The sequence below is a fragment of the Struthio camelus genome, chromosome 1 (assembly GCF_040807025.1).
Source record: "Struthio camelus isolate bStrCam1 chromosome 1, bStrCam1.hap1, whole genome shotgun sequence".
In the NCBI taxonomy this organism is placed as follows: domain Eukaryota; kingdom Metazoa; phylum Chordata; class Aves; order Struthioniformes; family Struthionidae; genus Struthio; species Struthio camelus.
This window is the reverse complement of record NC_090942.1, coordinates 204,053,587-204,074,673: the sequence shown is the minus strand read 5'-3', so window position 1 is coordinate 204,074,673 and position 21,087 is coordinate 204,053,587. Positions and strand designations below refer to the sequence as shown.

The window sequence follows — 21,087 nt, the reverse complement described above, 5'->3', positions numbered from 1 at the left end:
AACTGTTTGTTTTCAAACCATCCAACTCAGCAGGATAAGATTTATACTCTTAGCACACTGTACAGTGTGCCAGTGGTGGGTTTTTGGTGATTTTTTGCTTTTTTACCTGAAGTTTAGTTTTGGGCAGCTTCCCCCCAGGAGGAAGAGACCCAACCATAGTGCTGAATGCTCTGAGAGGATGGTTGTAAGGTTTAGTTAATGTAGAAAAGTTCTGATGCGGAAGAGAATTGCAGAAGTAAATAAGTAAGTTGTCCTCTGTGTTTGTTATACTATAATTTAAAACTAAAAGCCAAACATAGTTATAACTAATGCATTGTTTTACTTTGTTTTATGTTTTAGAAATATGGCAAATTAACATCTTGTACTGGCTGCAGAGCTCAGTGCAGGTTTTTTGACATGACTCAGTGCATAGGACCTAATGGATATATGGAGCCATACTGCTCAACTGCATGCATGAACACACACAAATCAAAATATGCAAAATCACAAAGTAAGTGAAAAGGATGATGGATTTTCATCACTGATAAGAGTAGACCTGATTTTTTTTAATGAAGTTTGAACACTGGGGGAGTTATTTTGTATTTTAGAATGAGTTTTTACAGATATTTGATGACTTCATAGGCTTTTTTAAAGTAGATTTAAAAAAGAAAAAGATAATATTATGTTCAAGGCTAGTAAAGGGCCCCTAATGGATCTTTTCCCTGCTGGCCTTTTTTCCTGATTTCGAAAACGGTATTCAACTGTTTTAAGGCATCTGGGGAGAAAACGTTGAGATGTAGTGTGCTCTGGTGTGCCACGAAATGAAGTGCAATTTTCTTGCTGCGTGGACTAATATTCTCTTGTCTGTGATCCACCCCTTCTTACCCCATTTTATCTCTTCTCAAGCAATAGTTGATCAAATTTGTCCCTCAGAGAAGGAGAGAGATAGTTACAATGTATATAGATGTTCTTCAGCTAAAACTTTTAATCTGGGAGAAAGGAATGGGTAAATATTTCAAAATGTGTATTCTTCACTATGGGAAAGATGCATTGAGTTATCTGAATTGAGAGCAAAATTGAAAATGCTCCAGCGAATTTGAGAGGAAGGAGGTGCTATTTCAAATTTAATGCTGAGCTTTAAGGGAAGAATTCAGCAAAAATAACTGCAGTTTCTTTTCTGTGTGACTTCTGGAGACTGGCTGGAAAACAGACTTTTTTTTTTTTTAAACATTGAAATGGTGGGAAGAACAGACCTTTAATCCAGTATTTTTTACACTACTATTTTGTGTTTATTTTGTTTGTAAACTACGTTTTTCTTTTAGGTATGGGAATTATTTGCCACTTTTGTAAACGAAACTCTTTACCTCAGTATCAAGCCACAATGCCTGATGGAAAACTGTACAACTTTTGCAGTTCCAGTTGTGTAGCTAAATTTCAGGTTAGCTGTTGTGTTAAATCTTTTCCTCCCTAAATATTTGTGTACCTGTGTTTGTGTTAAGTATGTGCATATTAAAACTAACTTGCTTTTGTATACGTGTTTATGACTTACGAGTAACATAGATGCTGCTGGGTCATACAATTTCTTTGATATTAAAGTACAGTTTCATAATGATAGCTGCTGTCTCAAACTCATAAAATAAAATAACCCTTTTTTCCTTGATCTATAAAAGAACACAAAGCAGTGTCAATGCTCATCTTACTTTGCTCACCCCGCCTCTATATGGAGATGAGCCTTACTGTTTTGCGTTGAAGGTCAACAAATTTCAGCTCTTATGTGCTAAAGACTTGCACTAAGCTTATACTTTTATGCAGAAAGAAAATTCTCAGGTTGAATATTGTACTAACAAAGGTTATAGTTCTTGGTATGTGTCTTGGGGAGCAGTGACCATCTCTGAAATGAAAGGTTAGGACCTTTAGGGATAAAATTAACTATTTATATTATAGCTGGACACCAAAGGGCTGCAAGCCTAATGATAGGTACACCGTAACGGCTGCTATGCTTTTGGAAATTGTTATATTTTTTAATATGATTTAAGGTTAAAGGATATGTAAAATAGATTGTAATAGTTAATTTGTAGATGATGAAAGTATTTCATCATTTCAAAGAAGTTGTTTTGATTTCTGTATGTAAAAACAAACAATTTTTCAAACTTGTGCTGCTCACTTGTTCAATGTGAGAACAGTCACCTGTGCAAGGTTTCCCATTTGTCATTAAAGTTTGCATTGTTCTATGAACTGGAAAGCAAATCAATCTCCTAATTGCTTCCTTAATGTTCCCAGACAAGGCTTCCATTATGTAGCCCTCTTCTGTGCTTCCGTCTTCAGTCGTATGGTAGAGGTCTCTCAGTGCAGTATAAATGGACTTTGTTAACAAAATAGTATATAACGGCTTGCAAACTCAACATCTTTTTCATCCTGTGTGACCCTAAAATTGATTGCCACCCCAAGAGCTCTGAGAACGAAAACATTTCTCTGCTGTTTGACTGAAGAAAAACAAGGCTAGCAAATGACAAATGCAGTCTGGCCCTGCAGGTGTCTGCAGATCAGTCAGCGTTTAGCAACATTATTGAATGCAGCTACTAGATCAGTTGATGCCGTTATGGGTTCCTGATCTTACTGAAATCTTACTGATGCTCCTGTTGCAAATTCAGTGCTACCTGTGGGTCTGTCTCTTTATTTTATAGTAGAATTTAATTAGAGCAGTCATACAGTCTAAGAGTTTTCAGTAAGACCAAGAAAGATGATAATTTGCTTACGCTTAGCTCAGCTGTCTGTCAAATTACAAACTTTTTATGGTTTTCACATGCTTACTGACTAGAAGAATAATTTTTTCACCGTTAGAAACGAGTTGATTGTATGGGAACAGCCTGTTTGCTCCATACCCTTAGTCTTGCGTCGGAAAGGACAGAATTCTACAACAAATTTGGACCCTAAATGTTCCTGTGGTACCTAAGTGACACATAAGGGATTGAACCTAAATAGAAAAAAACAGTTTATTCCATTCAGTCAAGTTGCAATACTTTTTGCAACAATGGAAAAAATATGTGTGTGTATATATATATATATATATATTTTTTTTTTTTTTTTTTTACTATATTGCTCTGTATTTTTGATGGTTTTTATAGTGCGGATAACTTTATTTTACCGTCCTGGCATTATATTCACCCCTTTCTCTCAGTGTGCTTTTTTGTTGTTGTTAGGGGTTACCCTTCTCACAGCAAAATAACTGTTGTTGAAGACCTGAGTCTCCCTTCTGCAAAATTTTTAGTCCTTTTGGATTACAAGCGGGTTGGAATGTTCAAATTCCTAATTTTGGTTAAAGTGCTCTAGGGTTGATTGTCATTTTACCACATGAATAACCTTTTGTTTATAGCTAGTTACTGCTTTAATGTATTAAAATATTTGAAGGTTTCAGCTGAGCTGCTCATTTTGCAAGTGATGTCTGTAAATGCATTCTCCTTTGTTAGGACGACTTGCAGGTGCATTCATCTTTGTATTGCAAGTGGGAAAATGGCCTGCCTGTTGTGACTTTCACATGTTGTTGGTAGTGGAATAGTGCAGCTCCGTCTTCAATATGGAGCAAGAAGGTAGTCGAGAATGTTGTTGCAGTCAAGGGCAAAGTTGTTCCAGAGTCGTGTTGTCTTCACCCGCGGTTTTGCTATTGATTTTACTGGCTCAGCCGAAGATCTTGCTCTGAACTCATCTCTTAAGGAAAAATAAAACGGCTAATTTATTTCTAGTGAGCATCGCCTGTAGTGCCAGTGTCTTACAAAAGCTATCAGTGGTACAAGTACAAACGTCTTAAAGTATAACTTATTTTGCCTGAGCAAGGGCTTATACATAATTTTAGCACAAGCTTTCTGAAACTTCAATTTTCAATTTTTGGATATATCTGAAGAGTTGTAGAGACGTGCTTGTTAGAGAAATAATGTTCCAAATCTGATCCTAATGAAAAGACTTGAAGCTGCTGGTGGAAGCTCTGTATGTGTGAGGGTAAGAGGAGTGTTTGCTTCCTTCCCCATTTAATTTAGTGCCCTTAATTTTGTTTGTGGAAGACCTGTAGTGGATGACTATGTCTGGGCCTCCTTAGAAGATTCTTCATGAGGGATTTGTTTCTTTTCCACGTTAATAAGAATCTAGCTCTTTCAAAGGTATTTCTTCTGGACTGAAAAAAGCTGACTACAGTTTGACTATACACTAGACCTTCAACATTGGCATACAGAAATATTTCCACAATTTGACTTTGTGTTGCTGTGAGGAAGGATAACCACTCTTTATCACGTACGCTGTAGAGACAGGTAGTAGCAGGGGCAGGCCAGAAGCTGTGCTACCAAACTAGTCTCCTCAGAGGAGTCTTAGGCTGTGTTGGCTTACTGTTTAGCAGTAATTTGACAGCTCAGAGCAGTTTCTGAGGTGGTTGCATTGAAGCCTAAAAAAAGCTTCATAATGGTTTTAGCTGTGCTTGGCACTTCCTGTGCTCTTCTTGTGCAGGGCAGGCTCAAGAAAAGCCAAAGGGAAACGTGACTATTTTTAGATTGGATTTAAGATTTTCAGAAAGAACATAAATACATAATTTAAAAGGCATCTTTTATAAAGTACAGCGTCAATAAAATCTTGCTGTTCAGAGTGAAAGATTTTAATGAATTTATGATCTTTTTGCTACATTATTCTTTGTGTGTAATAATGCTTCCAAATACTTCATAAAGGTAGTCTCCTTTCTAAGCAGCTTATAATTTGGAGGGAAATGAAAGATAGTAAAAATACTATGTGTGTGTGTCTCCTTGACTCATTAAAACATGGAGAGGCTCACCATGGAGAGTCTTTAATTGTAGGCAGGATAATATGAACTTCAAGGAGGCGTTCCAAATCATGTTTTGATTAACTCTTGATTTTGCAACTTTTGTTGGTTTATTTTAGGACTATCGTTAATGCAAATTCAGTCCTTCACTGATCTCTGTGGGAAAATGTGTAATAGAGCTTTCATTTGTTATTGTTTTAAAAGCCATCATGCTTAATTCTTTAGGGATTTTATCTACAGTTAGACAGGAATATTATTTAAAAACAAATTTTACAGTCTTAAAAATCCGTTCTTCTCAAATCTCTACCTTTTGCTATTGTTCAATTACCAACCTGCTAGAGTAGATTGGTCCTGGATTTTTACTTTAACAATGGGAAAAGACATAAAAGAAGCTACAACTGCCATATATCACAAAACAAAAAGAGCAGTTTTTTCTTCCTTTTAATTTGTAGCCCTCAAAATAGGGGATTTTGGTCCCATATTTCATGGTAATTACAGACATCCAAAAATAGTCTCTGTTCAGTTAGTGAGCACTTGATATTTCCTTTCATCATCATTCCTCCCACTGTACCTTGGATATTTTTGTAGAGGATGTTGCATCTGCTGATTCTTTCACATCTCCTTCATTCCTGAACCAGGAGTAAGATTTGATTTGTTTGTTTTCAACCACATGCAACTTCTTCTGGGACCTTCATTGCGCTTATATCATCCATATGGCAGCACATGTTGAACAGTGTTTGCTTTGTAAGGAAACCTTCAAGTGCCGAAATACCATAAACTAGACCTTGACCTCAAAACGCTTTTGTGGCTCTCGTGTTAGTACAATTGTTCAGCTGTCTGTTTAGAGCAGCCAAAATCTAGTAAACCTCTTTGTACTGCATGGAGATGAGCTGGATGTAGTGGGATAAATATAACGGTACTGTATGTGGACATCAAACTCTGTTAAAGTTGTTATGGGACAAGAAGCCATTGGGTTAAAGGTAGCATCTTCTTCCACTATTGATTGCATTTTGTTCTGAGGCCCTGTGTATGAGGGGGAAATGTGCATGGTTACTTAAAATAGGTGCAAACTCCTGATACAGAATTAATGCATCTGCATAAAATAGTATTACTCGCACCACTAGCACTCAGCAATGTTAGTCTGCTTATGTGGGGGTTGCATCAGTAATCAGTCTTACTGCAAACTTTCTTAGTGTAGATGAAACGTTAGTAACGTGCAAGTCTGAAGCGAAGTATCCTGTAACAGAAGTGTTGTGCTTTCTCACTCGTATGAGATGGAGATGCAGTGACAAATCTAAGTGAAGAGAACTTGACTACTTTAAAAACATTTGACTCGTTGCCAATGGTGTAGGAAAGCTTGCTCAGAAGATGCAAGAAATTTGTCCTCTGGATTCTTAAATTGTCTTTGATCACTGCTGACTTGGACTTTGTCTTGAATATGGTATGGGTAATATACTAATAGTTGTTGACTGATCAAGGGACATGCAAAAGATTGTCCTGGAGGTATATATAAGACCTACTGGAAGGCTACAGATAGTATAAAATTGAGTTCTCTCTCTATTAAATGATTGCTACAGAAGTGCAATATTAAGTGAACTAGTTGGTTACAGAATTAAATCCTTGTATCTATATATGCAGTCTATAATACTTTCCTCTGTCTGAAAACCCTTAAGTCTGGCTTAGGGCCAGGCTATCTGAGCGACTGCATCTTCCTCCCGTGGTGATTGAGAACAGTTAGGAATGTTAGGTAGCTTTCTCTTAATGTGGTTAGATGCATGATTTCTTGCTGAAGGCCTTTTACTTTAGTATTTTTTTTCCCAAGTGATATGCTAGGAGTCAATTTGATCTTTAAGACAGGATGCAAAGCCCATCTCTTCTCAGGCTTAGGTAAGGTGATGATTTGCCGTGACGGAATTTGGATTTGAACATATATGTTTGTAGGTCTTTGAACCTGTATGACCAAAATAAGGGAAGCTGTGAGTTGTATTTATCTAAAAACATGTGTTTTGTGATTAACAGATGTTCAGTTTGGGGTGGCTATTTTTGGCATTTATACATTATATTTCAAAAATAAGGACATTAGAAAGGTAAGATAAAAGGAATATGGCTTAAAACAATTAAAGTGGAAGCAAAAGTAAAGATCAGAGATTGTAAAAATTTAAAATTATGGGGAGAAAAAAGAAATCAAGGGAAAAGACTCATCTGCTGCGCTTTCACTAAGAAATGCTCCCGAGTTCTATACTGACAAACTTCCAAATTTTCAAACAGTGTAGGCTTAATTGAAAAACACATTTTGAAAGTAACTTTCTTTTTTAGTGATGTGTGTATGTATATATATATTCATGTTTTTCAGACTCTTAGTGTGCAGTCTTCAACAAATGGTCAGTTTGTCTCTCCTAGTGATATTCAGTTGAAATGCAGTTATTGCAAAAGTTCTTTTTGTTCAAAGCCAGAAGTACTGGAATGGGAGGTAAGGGGGTTTGGTTTTATTTTTAGCAGTTTCCAAAGAGGAAAAGGAAGGGTGAAGTGTTTACAAATGTTTAAACCTGAATTACATGGAATTTGTATCTGGATAGCTATTTTTAGAAGGTATTAAAACTTTAAAAATTTATTTAATAAAATCTAGATGGTTCTGTAGAACATCAGTCGACTTTGATATGAATAAAAGCAAAAGTCTTTATTTGTAAGTAACAAAAAAGATTTTAAAGAAAAATGTATTTTTCATCTCAGCTGTAAGTTTAAAGTCTGTTTTCATCTCTAGTTATTTTGCTACTGTAGATGTTATAGACCATTGTTACACTTCCTTGTAAACTAAGAAAAATACCTGAAGAAGATGCACTAAGATTAATTGGCATATTTTCTGTTTAGCTTTTTCATATGAAATGATGATGGGTATTTGTAGCACTCAGTGTCAGCTTGAGCAAGAGCTACTAATTTTTAGCATTAAAGTCGCATCCTTACTGTGTGCTTGCACTTCTGTTTACATTGCATGTTAAAGCTGTGTATTAAAAGGAAACTGCTATTTAAAGTTGCACTCTCCTAATCTTGACATTTCATATATTTAACCCTCTTTGTGATGCTTTGCAATTTTGCATTTAGAACAAAGTTTATCAGTTCTGCAGCAGAGCTTGTTCTGATGATTATAAGAAACTGCACTGCATAGTTACGTACTGTGAATATTGCCAAGAGGAGAAAACGCTACATGAAACGGTGAATTTCTCTGGTGTCAAAAGACCATTTTGTAGTGAAGGTATGTATGTGTTTAGTTTTTTTCTTCTTCTTTTTTTAATTATGTTCATCATTGTAGTTTTCCTGTAGCTGACTTACTGTGTTACTATGTCATGTTAAAATCTAAGGTACCAACTCATTCTGATGCACCTGAGGCTGAAACAAAAGTTCCTTTACTCTTAGTGAATGTAGCTGTAGGATTTTTTTTTTTTTTTTGAGTTACTCTTACAGTCTTCTGAGTTTTTTGTCACTTACCGCAGGTTAAGGAAGACGGGCAACGCTCTTTAAGTCTGTGTGTGTGTATAAATAGACAAAAATTTATATATATAAACTTTTGAACTTTATGTAGCAGAGCCTATACCTACACTAACTAGATTGAGGGAATAGCAAGCTTTCTGTTTGATTAGAATTTTTTAAATTGAATATGCCAGTGGAAAATCTTTTTGCATTGACTTATGAAGCGCGTCTCAGTAATAGCTTGCTCTTTGTTGACACATGTTGATTACTGTCATTGTAATTTCCCTGACTAATAATTTAGATTTTGAAAAGGAAAAGTTAAAAAGGATATCTATAGGTATAGGATTCTTTTAAGTCGCATTAAAGCGTGCAAAGGATTGAGATGGATTTTTCTTGTTGTTGTATTTATTTTATGTGTGTGTTTGTTTATTAAGCAAAATAACAATGTTTATGAGAACTTATCCTTCCTGCTTTTGGGGAGCTGTCCTTTGATGCTGGTATTTAATGCTGATCTTAGATGTTAAGTTTGGGTGACCTATCATTTGGAGGATATAGTGAATATATATATATATATATATTTTTAAGTAATTTCATTAGTAGTGCTTTCACTATCATTCGATAAACCTTGCTGAAGATCTTTGCTTTCAAGTAAAGTAAACAGCACATTTGCCAGTTGTAGTTGTAGTGGAATCCTGCTAACATGGAGAGGAGGTTAAGGGTGATTGGAGGCAGATACCCCCACACCTCTGCATTTCCTTATAGCTCTTGACTTGGGAATTTTCTGCTTTTGATGAATGGAATGTGGTGGCTTAGATTTCTCTGCTATCCTTATCTTCTTCTTGTGTTCTGGACTGCAAAGTGAAGAGGAAAAAAGGACAAAACAAGGCCTAATTTTACAGTATGTCATTGCAGTGCTCAATAAACAAACAATTCCATGGAATATATTCAAAGACAAGAGCGAACTTCTTTCTGTGTGGATATTACAGTATATTCTGGTGTGGCTGTAGAACACTTTCAACTCCCTTGTTTTAAAAGAAATTGAAGAACTGTTTCAAAGCCTGCCAGCTGTCACAAGGAAATCAGTAAGATTCATAATGCAAACTAGTATTACTACTGTAGATATATTTCAGTATGAGGAGGCTTGGAATGAGTATTTCCTCAAATTCCTTGAGTTTGTATTTCCTATTGGAAAATTTGGGGAAGGAAAGAAAGTGGAGGTTCTCTTTGGCGTGAATACAGTTACTAAATGACCAAATGGGGGAAATCCACCTCCAGAAGTCTTAGCATGGATCCTAACTTTGCATGTGTTGGTCTGCCAGCTTGAGAGTAGAGATGATCTGTATCAGGAGGAATACATGAAATGTTAATGTTAAAACAATGATTAACAGTGAATATCAGCTTACTCTGCCCATCTGAACCACTGAATAACGGAGAAGGAATTAAAAACACCATAAACAGGATGTAACTTGAGTAAATATGGCTTTGCTGCACACATTTGCTAGCCACAGCTTAGATCTCCTTTATGGTGCGTATGAGAAAAACTCTCTATATTACCTGATGTAAAACTGCTGATTGGACAGAAGCTGTGTAGAAAGAAGCTAGGCCCTGTTTTTTAAGGGAAAACCAAAATTTGTTATGGATTGCTGCAGAAATACTGGAATCCACGAAATGGGCTTCTCTCAGCAGTGCTTCGATTTGTGATGTGGGGAAGAGAGGCCCAGGTCTTTAGATGGATTCAGTGGTGTTCAACAAATAAATGTTCCATCATCAGAGGCAATAGATTTCTTTTCCTCTTTAACCAAGCACCCAAACGCCCCTAATTTTTCCTTGGTATCATAGCCTTTTTCCAGAAATACGTACCCAACTGTCTGTAAAGTAGAAAAAGCAGTACATGTACCAGATAAACTTGTTGGATATTGAGACTGTGCTTTCTTTCTTTTTTTTTTTTTTTTTTTTTTGATTTTGGAAATATGGTCTTGAAGAATCTTCAGCAGCATAGGTTACTTTGTTGTTCTTCACCAAAAGACAATGTATTATGTTTGAGAAGGAATACCAAAGGCGTTCAGTCACAAAAGATACTGGCTTTCTGGAAGCAATTGAACTCTGAAGGGAAAATACAGGCAAATTTCAGATGTGCGTGTATATATATCAAAGAAGACTCCTAAATAAAGCTGACAGAAGTTAAACAAGCGTTGAAATTCCTGCAGAAGTGCTGACTTATTCATCTTAAAACCAACCAATGGGGAGCATATATAAGATAATGCCTGCTTAACCAGAAACTGAAGAGATGCCATTCTTCTGCTCACAGTCTTCAAACTTGAGTTTTTCGCGCACTCACACGCTCTTACAAACCTTCCCACCCACGTTAAAGTCTCTGGGTTCAGTACCTCTGTGCACTTTCATTCCAAGTGTTTCTTAGTATGTCCTCCTCGAGGAAATATTTGAAAATGTATGCAGTGGCCTGCTGAAACTTCTGTTATGATAAGATGTAATTAGAACTGACCTGTCATTCATGCTAAAAGTGATTATTAGTTATTTCATGGCGTAGAGTGTGTTTGTGGGTGGTGGTTTTTGTTTTTTACTGGTTTTTGTCCAAAACTCAGATGCTACATGGAGGAGGAGTCATCTGAACTGACTAGTTAAAGAGTGTAATCTGTCCCCTTCGGGATGGGGCTTTGGAAATTAAACTGTCCTGTTTTACCAGCAGAGAAATATTCTAAAATACCAGTATCTAAATGAAGTAAGATATCGGTAAAAAGATAATTGCATATGCCAAAGCAAGGAGATCAAAGCCACTTGTGAATTTTTATGTATATGTAGTTATACCAGTGACAAATGAGGGTAGGCTGTGCAAGCTTTTTTTTCCCTGAGGAAATCCTCAAGATTTCGAGTGTGTTTTATTTTGTTTTATAAACGTGTATCTCCCTTGAGGGCCTTGGAGAACAAGTCATTTTTCAGCAATCCAGCAGCAGAACTGTTTTACCATGAATATCTTCCTAACTTTTTTTGCTCATAGACTTTTTTTGTGTGTATTTCGTCTTTTCAATAGGACTAAGTGCTAACATTTAAATAACACAGGCTCTGTAACAGTTTATAATAGGAATTTCAATTACGTTGATTCGTATCTGGCTGCTTCCTGCTTCTTGGAAGAAGGTCATTAAGCTATGGAATAGCTCGATTATCTGATGTTTGGAAGTTTCTTTCAAATGGTAATATGGATAAAGGTCAACTATGAAACCAGCAACTGCACTGTCATCTTGGTAGTATACTAACCACTTTCTGGGAATCATGTGTCTCTTAAGTACAAGGTTCTGCAAACTAAACTCAATGTGAACAATTCCGATGTTTCAGCTAAGCAGAATACAACCTATTTGGGCAATATTGTAGTGTTGACTATTGTATAAGTAGGAAAAGAAATTTAGAAAATTAAATGACTTCAGAATTGAGTATGTCTAGGAAAGATGTATAGCTAGTTAAAGCACTGTAGATTTTGGGCATTTTTTCCAGCCATTACTGCACAGTAGGTTTAAAAGTATACTTTAACAAACAATGTTTAGAGCTGATTTATATAAAAGCATTAGAAAAATCCTGGGAATACCCTAAAACCCAATATTCTGAACTACAAGAAGTGCTTACATACGAATGTTTCACAACAAAGTAAGAAACTACATTAAATTTATAACAATTCCTATTATTGCTAGAAACGTTAACAAGCTGGTTTCGAAAGTGGTCTGTCATATGAAATGTTGCTAAAACTTTGTTGCTGCGTTTCTCCAGTAGATGGAGAACTACACTGAGGAAAAGTTGGTATCCTGGCCCTGCCTAGCTGAGCTGCTCTGCTCCCCTAGACCAAGGGAAATGCGATCTGGCGTGAGGCTTGAACCTCTCATTGCTGATGTTTGATTTCGTTATTGTTAAACTTGAGAGCTATTGAAGCTATTTGTTTTAACGTTTTTTGTTGTTATTTACATTATCAATTATCTCTATTTTTAGAGATGCTGATGCTGTTTTAAAAATAAATGTACAGAATTTGGGATAGTATACAGAAAACTTAGGACAGTAGTGAAGCATACCCTTTATGACAAATTTAAGACATAATTACAGTTTCCTAATTGCCTGCTACTTTGCTATAGGACCACTTATAACATTATCAAGGATAGGCAAGTAGTATATAGTTACAGAAAAAAGGTGATCTTTAGTATTTGTAAACAGTATATTACTGTTTCCAAATTTGCATAATAAAAATCCTGTTACAAACTCTCTCAAGTTTGTCCTTTACAGAGTTTATCTCCCTCTCTGCAGCTCTGACAGTGGCCTACCATATTAAAATAACTTAATATGGTGTCTGGTGTCTTTTCAGCTTCAACCAACCATCCATGATAAAAAGTTTTCGTTACTGACCACTTCCTTTGGCAGTGTATGACAAATCCCGCTGATAAACTCTAACTTGAAATATCAGCTTCCCTGTGGCTTTCTTCTGAGGGTTTATTCAGTGATGAATTGGAAAACTCTGGCAATGGGAATCAAGAAGCAAAATACATCTTAAATGCCATAAAGTGTATGACCCCCAAAAATACCCTTTCATAGCTACCAGTGTTGTGTTGTTACTGAAAGATATGATGATCGAATTGGAAGGTTTTTCCTTCCCACAGGTCAAGTTATTAGAAAAGTAGAAGCCAGGGATTTTGAGGCTCTTGAGTTACTCTGAGAGAATACTATGTACTTTAACTGTTACAGACAAAAAAACCACAATGGATCAGTCCTGATATCAAGTTGAACCATGGCAGCTTTTGTTAAAGAACTCTCCTTGGACACAAGGACAGTTCTTTGGGCCATGCCATCTTATTAAGTAGTCTGGCACCATATTCTTATGTATTTGAGCTGCAAATGACTGTTCCAAATAAATTTTGTTTCTGTTGAAGTTCACAGACAGTATCCCGATGGTAAAAATAAGTCAGTAGAGTCCCTTATGAAATATTTAATAGGCTCTGTCACTGCAGAAGCACCAAGTGAAGGTTCTTGGCTATGCTGAAGGAAAGCACGGATCTACACAACCCACGCAGAAGAACTGAAGAAGTGGTTCTTGTGGTACTCCACAAGTGGTAGAGTCTGATGTGCAGATGCAGTGTAGGTGCAGTTTCCAGTTAGTGCCTATTGGATGCATATCTTCTGGAATGTCTTGAAAATTTTAACATATTACCTTAAATATTCTTATTTCTGGCATATCTGGTAGAGATAGGTTGAGGAGGTTATATGTTTATTTCTGTGCCTCTGTAGAGGGAGAACATTGATATCGTTAAAGCACTATCACTTGCATTTTAACTTGAATCCAGATTGTGCTGGATTTTATTTCATTTAAAGCTAATTTCTAACTTGCTAAAGGATATGAAGTGAAACCTCACATGTTTTTTGTTTGCAGCAGTCCTCATAAGATTAGCTTTCTTCAGTATTGGTTCTGCTATTGTGTGTTTGAAGATGTTTGAGATAGTTCTTTGTCCAAAGACAAAGCATTGGCTTATTTCACCTGAGGGGTGATGACAATTTCAGATGCTAAAATTATCAGCACAAGAAGAAAAAGTTTACGAAGATGCTTTTTGATCACTTTGAAAAGATTTAAGAATGAGCAGAGACTGAGGAACTGGATCAAGGGAGTAGGGAGGAGAAAGGAAGGAGCTAATGTCTAAAAGATCAGAAAGTACGAGGGTAAACTGTAGATGTATAAAAGGGGTGATTTGGGATAGTAAAACAAATAATGAAAGATTCTTCAGGCAAAGACAAAGAAGGAAGTGCGATATACGACTTCTCTGTTACGCAAAGGGAATTGGGATGTGTTTTAATGGTAATCGAAGTAGGATCCAAAGGATAATGATGTTTATTGTGAGGCCAGAAACAGGGGATAATAGAATGAGGATATGGAAGAGATAGATACCATCAATTCAAGGTGGTTATTGCGTTCAAATCAACATGGAGGGGACAGAGGAAGACAGCAGATGCGTGCTGGAGCTATATTCATCCACATCTTTCAGGACCTGGCCTGTAATGTTACAGACCTATTGTTGTTCTTCTCTTGATGAAGTTGTTACAGGATGGCAGTTGAAGCTATTGCAGGTGAGGGAACAGCAAGTCTTGCATGTAGCTTGAAGAGTAATCTAATCAAGTACAGCCTTTCAGTGGCAAAAACCTAATTGCTTCTAGAATGGAAAAAGTACATTATCTTCTGTGACAATAGAAGACTTGGGCTGATGATTCAGGAAGTGTTTCTAGTTCAGCATTCCTTTTGCACAGCTTCTGGGTGTGTGAATGAACTGAACTGAAGTAATTCACATAGGCGCTGCAGGTGGGATAGGATCAGGTTTTTAGCAACTTCTTGTGCTTCAGCCTGTAGACAGTCAAGTGAAGCATGGGTTCTGCCTCGGATAGCTCCACGGGGCTGGTAGCAGCCGTTCCAGGGGCTGCTGAGAAGTCCCTGTGAACCTATGATACACCTTAGGTGACCATCTGGAGGACCTGCTTTTCTGTCATCCTGTCGCTAAGTCTTTGCATGTGCTCAGATGCTTATCCTTTCTTTCTCCAGCTGATGGGCAAAATCAGAGTTTAAGGTTGTAAGTCAGAGTTTAAGGTTGTAAGGGTTCTGGGTTAGTTTTGTTTGGAAGCCAGAATTTTAATAGCCTATGTAGCCAGGATATATTGATATAGCAGATACTCAGCTGTTTCTTTTGTGTCTGGTTTAAACTTTGAGATGGAGAGACTGTGAAAATGCTCCTTAGTGGTTTCTCTGAGACAGTGGATTCATGGGCTGGTCCTCTGTTAAAATCTTGCTAACAAGTGTAACTTGTCACCTGTGTAGGTTGAACTAAATGACCTGCCTTTAAATTTTTCTTGAAAATTACTAGCAACTCATCTCTCTTTGAATCACTTTAGTGCTAGAGACTTCCATGTGGTCAAATTCTAACTTGTGTATCTGGTGTTATCATAGCAGAAATCCCGAGGAGCTTAGGATTTTTAGATGCATCTTTTTCATCAAGATGATGGGGCCATTAGCTGTGGGTCTTTGACCGTGTTTATGTTCATGCCTCCCAAGTCCCCAGGTCTTAGGGCAGTTAAGCTGGTCAAACCCTCAGGGTTCTAGCACTGATATTGGAAAGACCAAGCAGCCAGTGCTCTTTGTATCACTCAGTGACAGCGTTCTGTCAGCTAAAGCCCCCTCTTTGGTCACCACTACGACATCCACGAAGCTAGCATTGATGCTGCTTGCTCTGATTCTGGATTTGCATTGTACCCTGTGAAGACCAGGTTTTTTGAATGAGCTCGGAATACGCTTTTTCCTGCTTCAAAGAAAGTCTTACCATTCCAGCCAAAACCATAAAATTGTGGAAAAAAAAAGTTACAACCCAAGAATACAGAGTACCAAGGACTTTAATAAAATATATCCCATAAAAAGTAGGCGTTTTGTTTCCCCCCATCTGGAATGACAAGATCTTGAAGCAAACAAATGTTCCTTGGTCAGGTGGATTAAGTTATATATTACAAAGACATGAAGAGCATGAAATAAATCTGTTTCTGCAGAATTTTGCTCCTGATGCTGCAGAAAGAAAAGCCTGTACTTCCACTGTAGAAGTCTTCAAGGATGTAACATCTGAACTTTTATGAAGATGGATTTTCTGTCCTCTATAGAGGCCTCCTTCAGCAAGAAGTCCTTCGCTCAGTGGTCTAAAAATAACGTGGTTTTCAGGCATTTACTCTCAAGGGGAGAATTCTGTATTTTGGACTGTTTTCTTTGTCTCTCCCTACTTAATTTTCACTGGCAATTATTTTCCATGAGTCACAGGAATGTGAGAGATGTGTGACTGTAGGACGGAAAATTTCTTATCTGATTAATTTTTTGTATGTAACAGCAGTATGTATCTCAATCTTATTCTCTCCAGCGTAGCAGCGAAGAAAAATGTAATTTCTGTCCATTCATTTTATAGACAGCTGCACATAGCTCACGTGATTGGCAGTAGGGTACTTCTACTAATCTATAGTGTTGAAAGTTTGGCACAGCATTGAATGGCTCTTCTGAGGTAAAGCTGAAGAGGAGGATACATTGTGGTGCTGATCCATCTCTGGAACTGTAAAGAGGTGGAAAGAGTCTGGTGCCCAATACAATAGTGAGAGGTGTGGCTAGCAGAAAAAACATTGGTAAGACATTTTCAATGCCTGAACCAGTACTTTTAAGTAACAGTCACCTTGCACGCTGGCATCTTGAGGATTATTATTTCCTTTACACCAGTGCATTTAACTTCCCAGTTAGTTGCCCTATAAGGATGCTTGCTTGATTTAGCATTTAACTTTTGCACTGCCTATTTTATGTGTCATTAATTTCTTTATTCTGATGCTAAAGAAACAGACGAGGATTTATAACTTTAAAAAATCAGTTTGAAAGGCAGTTAATACCTCCAGCATCTTATTTGCACTATATCCTATACCTATCTTACCTTGACATTGCTAACAAATTTTAATCCGTTAAGCAAAGTATGTAGTGTTAAAGTTAAAATTCCTCAATAGTTTTCTGCTCTTTGAAGATTCTGTCTGCTGCAGCTTCCATTTTGTATTGTTGTGCTTTTAGCGATTTTTGAAGTTAGTGTCTCAGGTTTACATACCAAACCATAGCATAATAGACATCAGTGGTTATGTCTAAGGCAGTTACTTGAAATTATTGAATGCATTATCACTAGGGTGTTTCCATACTCTGTGTGCCAGAGGCAGCGCAGAGTTTGTTACCTGTTGAATTTCATAACTTACACGAGCACAAAAGCTGGCATGTACTAGACAGTGTGCCTCAGCCAAGCAAGCACTTGAAAGACTTGGGTCTGGTCTTGGTGCTATCGTTGGTTTATTGAATGATGCTTGGGAGATCATAAAAACAGCTGCACTGTGTCAGTTGAAAGGTCTGTCTAGGCATTATCCTGTCCCTCCGATGGCTAATGTAAGCAGTTACTTCATCTTCTTAGGCTGTTATTTTCTCTTTTGTAAAATGAGAGCAATTATAGTGATGTATTACGTGATTTAGACCTCCGCTAATAAATAGGCACTAGATTTGAGGTAGTTTAAATACGTTATATTCTGTAAATAGCCTGCGTAATAGTTACAGTATTTATCTATTAATGCATTTAATACATTAGAGAGTCCTTTCTAGTTTACTTGAGGGAGGATCAGATTATTGAAGAATACATCTGTCATTGTGAGGACTTGGAATTATGACTGCATGGCTAATGCAAAAAGGTAAATAAATGTGAACAGAAAAAAAGAATTCATGTATGCGGATTATATACAGATTTCACATGTAAACCCTAGTCACTGAATAATTGTGCTCAGTACTGATAATTGCTTATTTTAGTTATGCTTTGTAAGCAGTGTTTTAGTTCTTGGATCATATTGTTTCTATTAGTGCTCTTATAAATGAATGAGTTGTACGAGTGGTTTGTTGTGACAGTCGTCGTCGTAGTAGTAGGTTGATCCTTGATTGGTATTGTTTTGGTGGATAGTGTTTGCCTAGCTTACAACTTCTGCTTTTCATCGTTTGTAGAGTTCTGAGGATATCTAACTGAGCAATGTAACTCTTGAGTCAATACTTTTGTAGGCGACTTTATGAAAAACAAAAATTACATTATTTTTCTGACAATTTAATGAAGGACTTGGTAAGCTGAGATTCAAGCGTAGTGTTCTGAGAGCTCTAGACTGCATGAAACCCTAGAGTTGTGCAGCAAAGATATTCAGGTATGTCTTGAAATATAGTGTATAATGCAACCTGAACTTGTCTGAAAGCCCCAATTGTTAGCTGTTGTTGTATTCATTTAATTTTCAGTATTTAATTCTTAACTGTGATATCTCTCTGTAAAAATTACTTTGTTCCTAATGTTTAAAATCTGTTTCCAGGCTGCAAGCTGCTATATAAACAAGACTTTGCAAGACGGTTAGGACTGAGATGTGTTACTTGTAATTACTGCTCACAGCTGTGCAAAAAGGGAGCAACTAAAGAACTTGATGGTGTAGTGAGAGATTTCTGCAGTGAAGAGTGCTGTAAAAAATTTCAGGACTGGTACTACAAGGCAAGTAACTCAGAATTTTTGACAAGAGCTCCAAAGTTAAAAAAGACAAAAAAGCACATGTGAGGATATCTCAAGGACTGTGCAGCAAATATGGCTTACTTCAGCACAGCGTTTGCTACACAATAAGCAAATATTAATTTCTTCATTTGAGTTTTCCTAGAACTTAGAGCAGCGTTTCTACCATCTGATTTATTAAATTATTTGGCAAGGAAGTCTTGAGTTACAGCAAAACAAGAAACTACTATATATTTGTTGCTTTACAATTCTGATTTTTTCCTCAATTGATAGTGTGTTTTTTCCTATGAAAATTACTTTAATGTGTATTCAGAATGCTGAAAACGCTGTTAATAGCAGCTAGATGATACTGTGAGTTGACTGATGATAGATTAGGTTAGCAGAGTGGTTTTTTTTTTTCTTTGTTCCTGTTTTTGCCTCCTTTCTTGCCTTTTCCCTTCTCCCACAGTTTGAACTGCAGAGGCTTTGATTGTTCAGTATTTCCCAGTGGAAAGGATGCCAAAGGGAAAAAGCAAGACCAAATGGATTTCTAATAAAAGTTTAAATCAAATGTGATGGCATCTGTTTCTAAATCTCTGGAAGTTTAATACCTTGTGAAGCACAACCAGCAAAGAGTTCATGTTAAGAGTTTTTTTTTTGTTGTTGTTGTTTTCGTTTTTTGAAAGAAATAAAGGTGAAATTGGACTGGGTTTAACCTGCGATTAGTACCATGGATAAAATATTTGGCCTCTGATGTGAACATCCTGGAAAACTACATTGATAATGCCAAAACAAGAGCTACACTTGCGGATGCAAATGCAAAAAAGACAGTACAAAATTCATCACCTAACCAAAACTGTACGCAGCCTGGAAGGCAATAAAAACCTTGAAATATTAGAGGGCTAGATACAAGTCCTGTAATTCAAGATGACCTACCTACCATAAAAGAACTGTATCTGAAGACACATTTGATATTTTGGAATTGCAGGTTCCAGAAGTTTTACAGCCAGATATTGTAAAGTCTTCATTTTGAATAATGTATGCAGGGTCCTGTTAGAAATTCCTGAATGAAAACTACTGAAGACCAGAATGTATTTCTTCTGTCTCATGTGAAAATAGGGTGACAAAACTTGGCTGCAAAGTTCTTAAACTTACTGAAATGTTACGTCATAGAATAATATTTAATCAATATGCCTTAAAACTCGGGGTATGAGGTGAAATTTATTCCTGGATTAAAAAGTGCCTTCTGCTAGAGAACCTAATAAAGCTTTCGCGTGCTTGAGAACTCTCTTGGTTATTCAGCAAAGAATACAGTTTGGGGGGGTGGGGGGGAGGGGAGGGGGGTCATGTACCAAACTGGCTTTATATACCTAAATTTCCATGGAAGTTGGGACTCTGATTCAGGTTTGGGGAAACACTGGAAAACTCTGACTTCAGATTATCCCCCTCATCCTGTGGGATAAGGCAATAACTTCCTTGGCCTATTAAATCTGCTGAAGAAATGTTGTTGGTACTGTGGTACAGGAAACTTAAAAATGATGCTGTGAAAAGGCAATTTAATCTAAGCAGACTTACCAGTAACTAGTGAGTTTTCATACTTTTGATGATACTGAAGTGTTAGATATTTTTACTTCTTGATTCTTAAGCTTGCAAGTGAAACTAGTGTTATGTGATGTTATTGAATTGTTGATTGACCTTTTTTTTTTCAAATACTTCTTAAATTCTTTTCCTAATTCAGCTGTAGCTATAAAAGTTTGGGATTTATTACATGGAGAAGACATGTAATAGGTTTTGGGAAATCTGTGTATTTTGCTAAAATTGTCTTTCTGTCCATTCTTGCTGATAACTCCCTCTTCCCCCCTCCCCCCTTTTTAAAAGTCACTCCAAATACCTTAGCTTTGATAGTGCATCGTTAGTTAACGTTCTTCCATAGCCATAAATAAATAATGATCAAAATACAGGAAAAGAGTAGATACTCACCCCTCCCTCAATTTGTACTTCATTTGCTGTTTTGTCTGTTAGCTTCTTAAAAGAATAGTTACATATGTATGAGCTTTGTCTCATTTATGCAATGTCCCATGTTATACTGGAGTTTCAATAAATGTATACATTAAGAGAAATAATTAGTAATAACCTAGTAATGTTTTAACACCAGCATTGTGTTCATTAAACAAGTGTTTGTCTTCATCTTCTTTGTCTACTTTTTTTTATGGACACATTTTTCTTGTGTAGTATTATCTGGAAAGCAAAAAAAAAAAAAAAAAATTATGAGAGGGCTTCCCTGAAGGCCAAAATTCTCTACTCGAAGTCAGGGAAAGGTAGCAGTGGTAGAAGTCTATCAGACTCTTAACTAGAAGTACCTCCGAGGGATTGCAACGTAAAAGAATAGTTCAGTCCTGATCCTCCGGTGGATGACTGCTAAAGTTGTAAATTGGTGCCAAATTCTGAGCAAGTTTATGCAATATGATGTCCATTCACTCCTCAGAAGAGACGTAAAAGTTTTGGTGTATAGAGGCTAGCTTCCTAAGTGATCAGAGCTCCTCCTGTAAACTTAAATTGCATGCCATGGTTTGGATGCTAACGTGAAAACTGACTGAGGAATTTCAATATGGTATTTGGTTACGGTTTTGATAATTTGACATTACTTTATACTAGAACATTGAATGTACCTTGAAAACGAGTATACAATTCTGAGATAACAATACAGAAAACTGTTTCTTTATGTTTACATTGTTAACCATTGTTGAAAATGCAGCTGAA

General features: G+C 36.7%; 1 protein-coding gene across 13 annotated transcripts in view; it reads left to right on the top strand.

Moving 5' to 3' along the window:
* Positions 1-21,087, top strand: part of ZMYM2 (zinc finger MYM-type containing 2) — a 91,321-nt gene that overhangs the window by 47,122 nt on the left and 23,112 nt on the right. For 9 of the 13 annotated variants that reach the window (XM_009686597.2, XM_009686594.2, XM_009686596.2 and 6 more), the window contains 5 exons: positions 340-490; positions 1,302-1,417; positions 7,131-7,247; positions 7,877-8,027; positions 18,161-18,333. In XM_009686597.2, coding sequence (XP_009684892.2) covers positions 340-490; positions 1,302-1,417; positions 7,131-7,247; positions 7,877-8,027; positions 18,161-18,333 — 708 coding nt within the window. The remainder of the gene's footprint in view (positions 1-339; positions 491-1,301; positions 1,418-7,130; positions 7,248-7,876; positions 8,028-18,160; positions 18,334-21,087) is intronic. The other 4 variants (XM_068930285.1, XM_068930283.1, XM_068930282.1 and 1 more) reach the window with 1 other exon arrangement.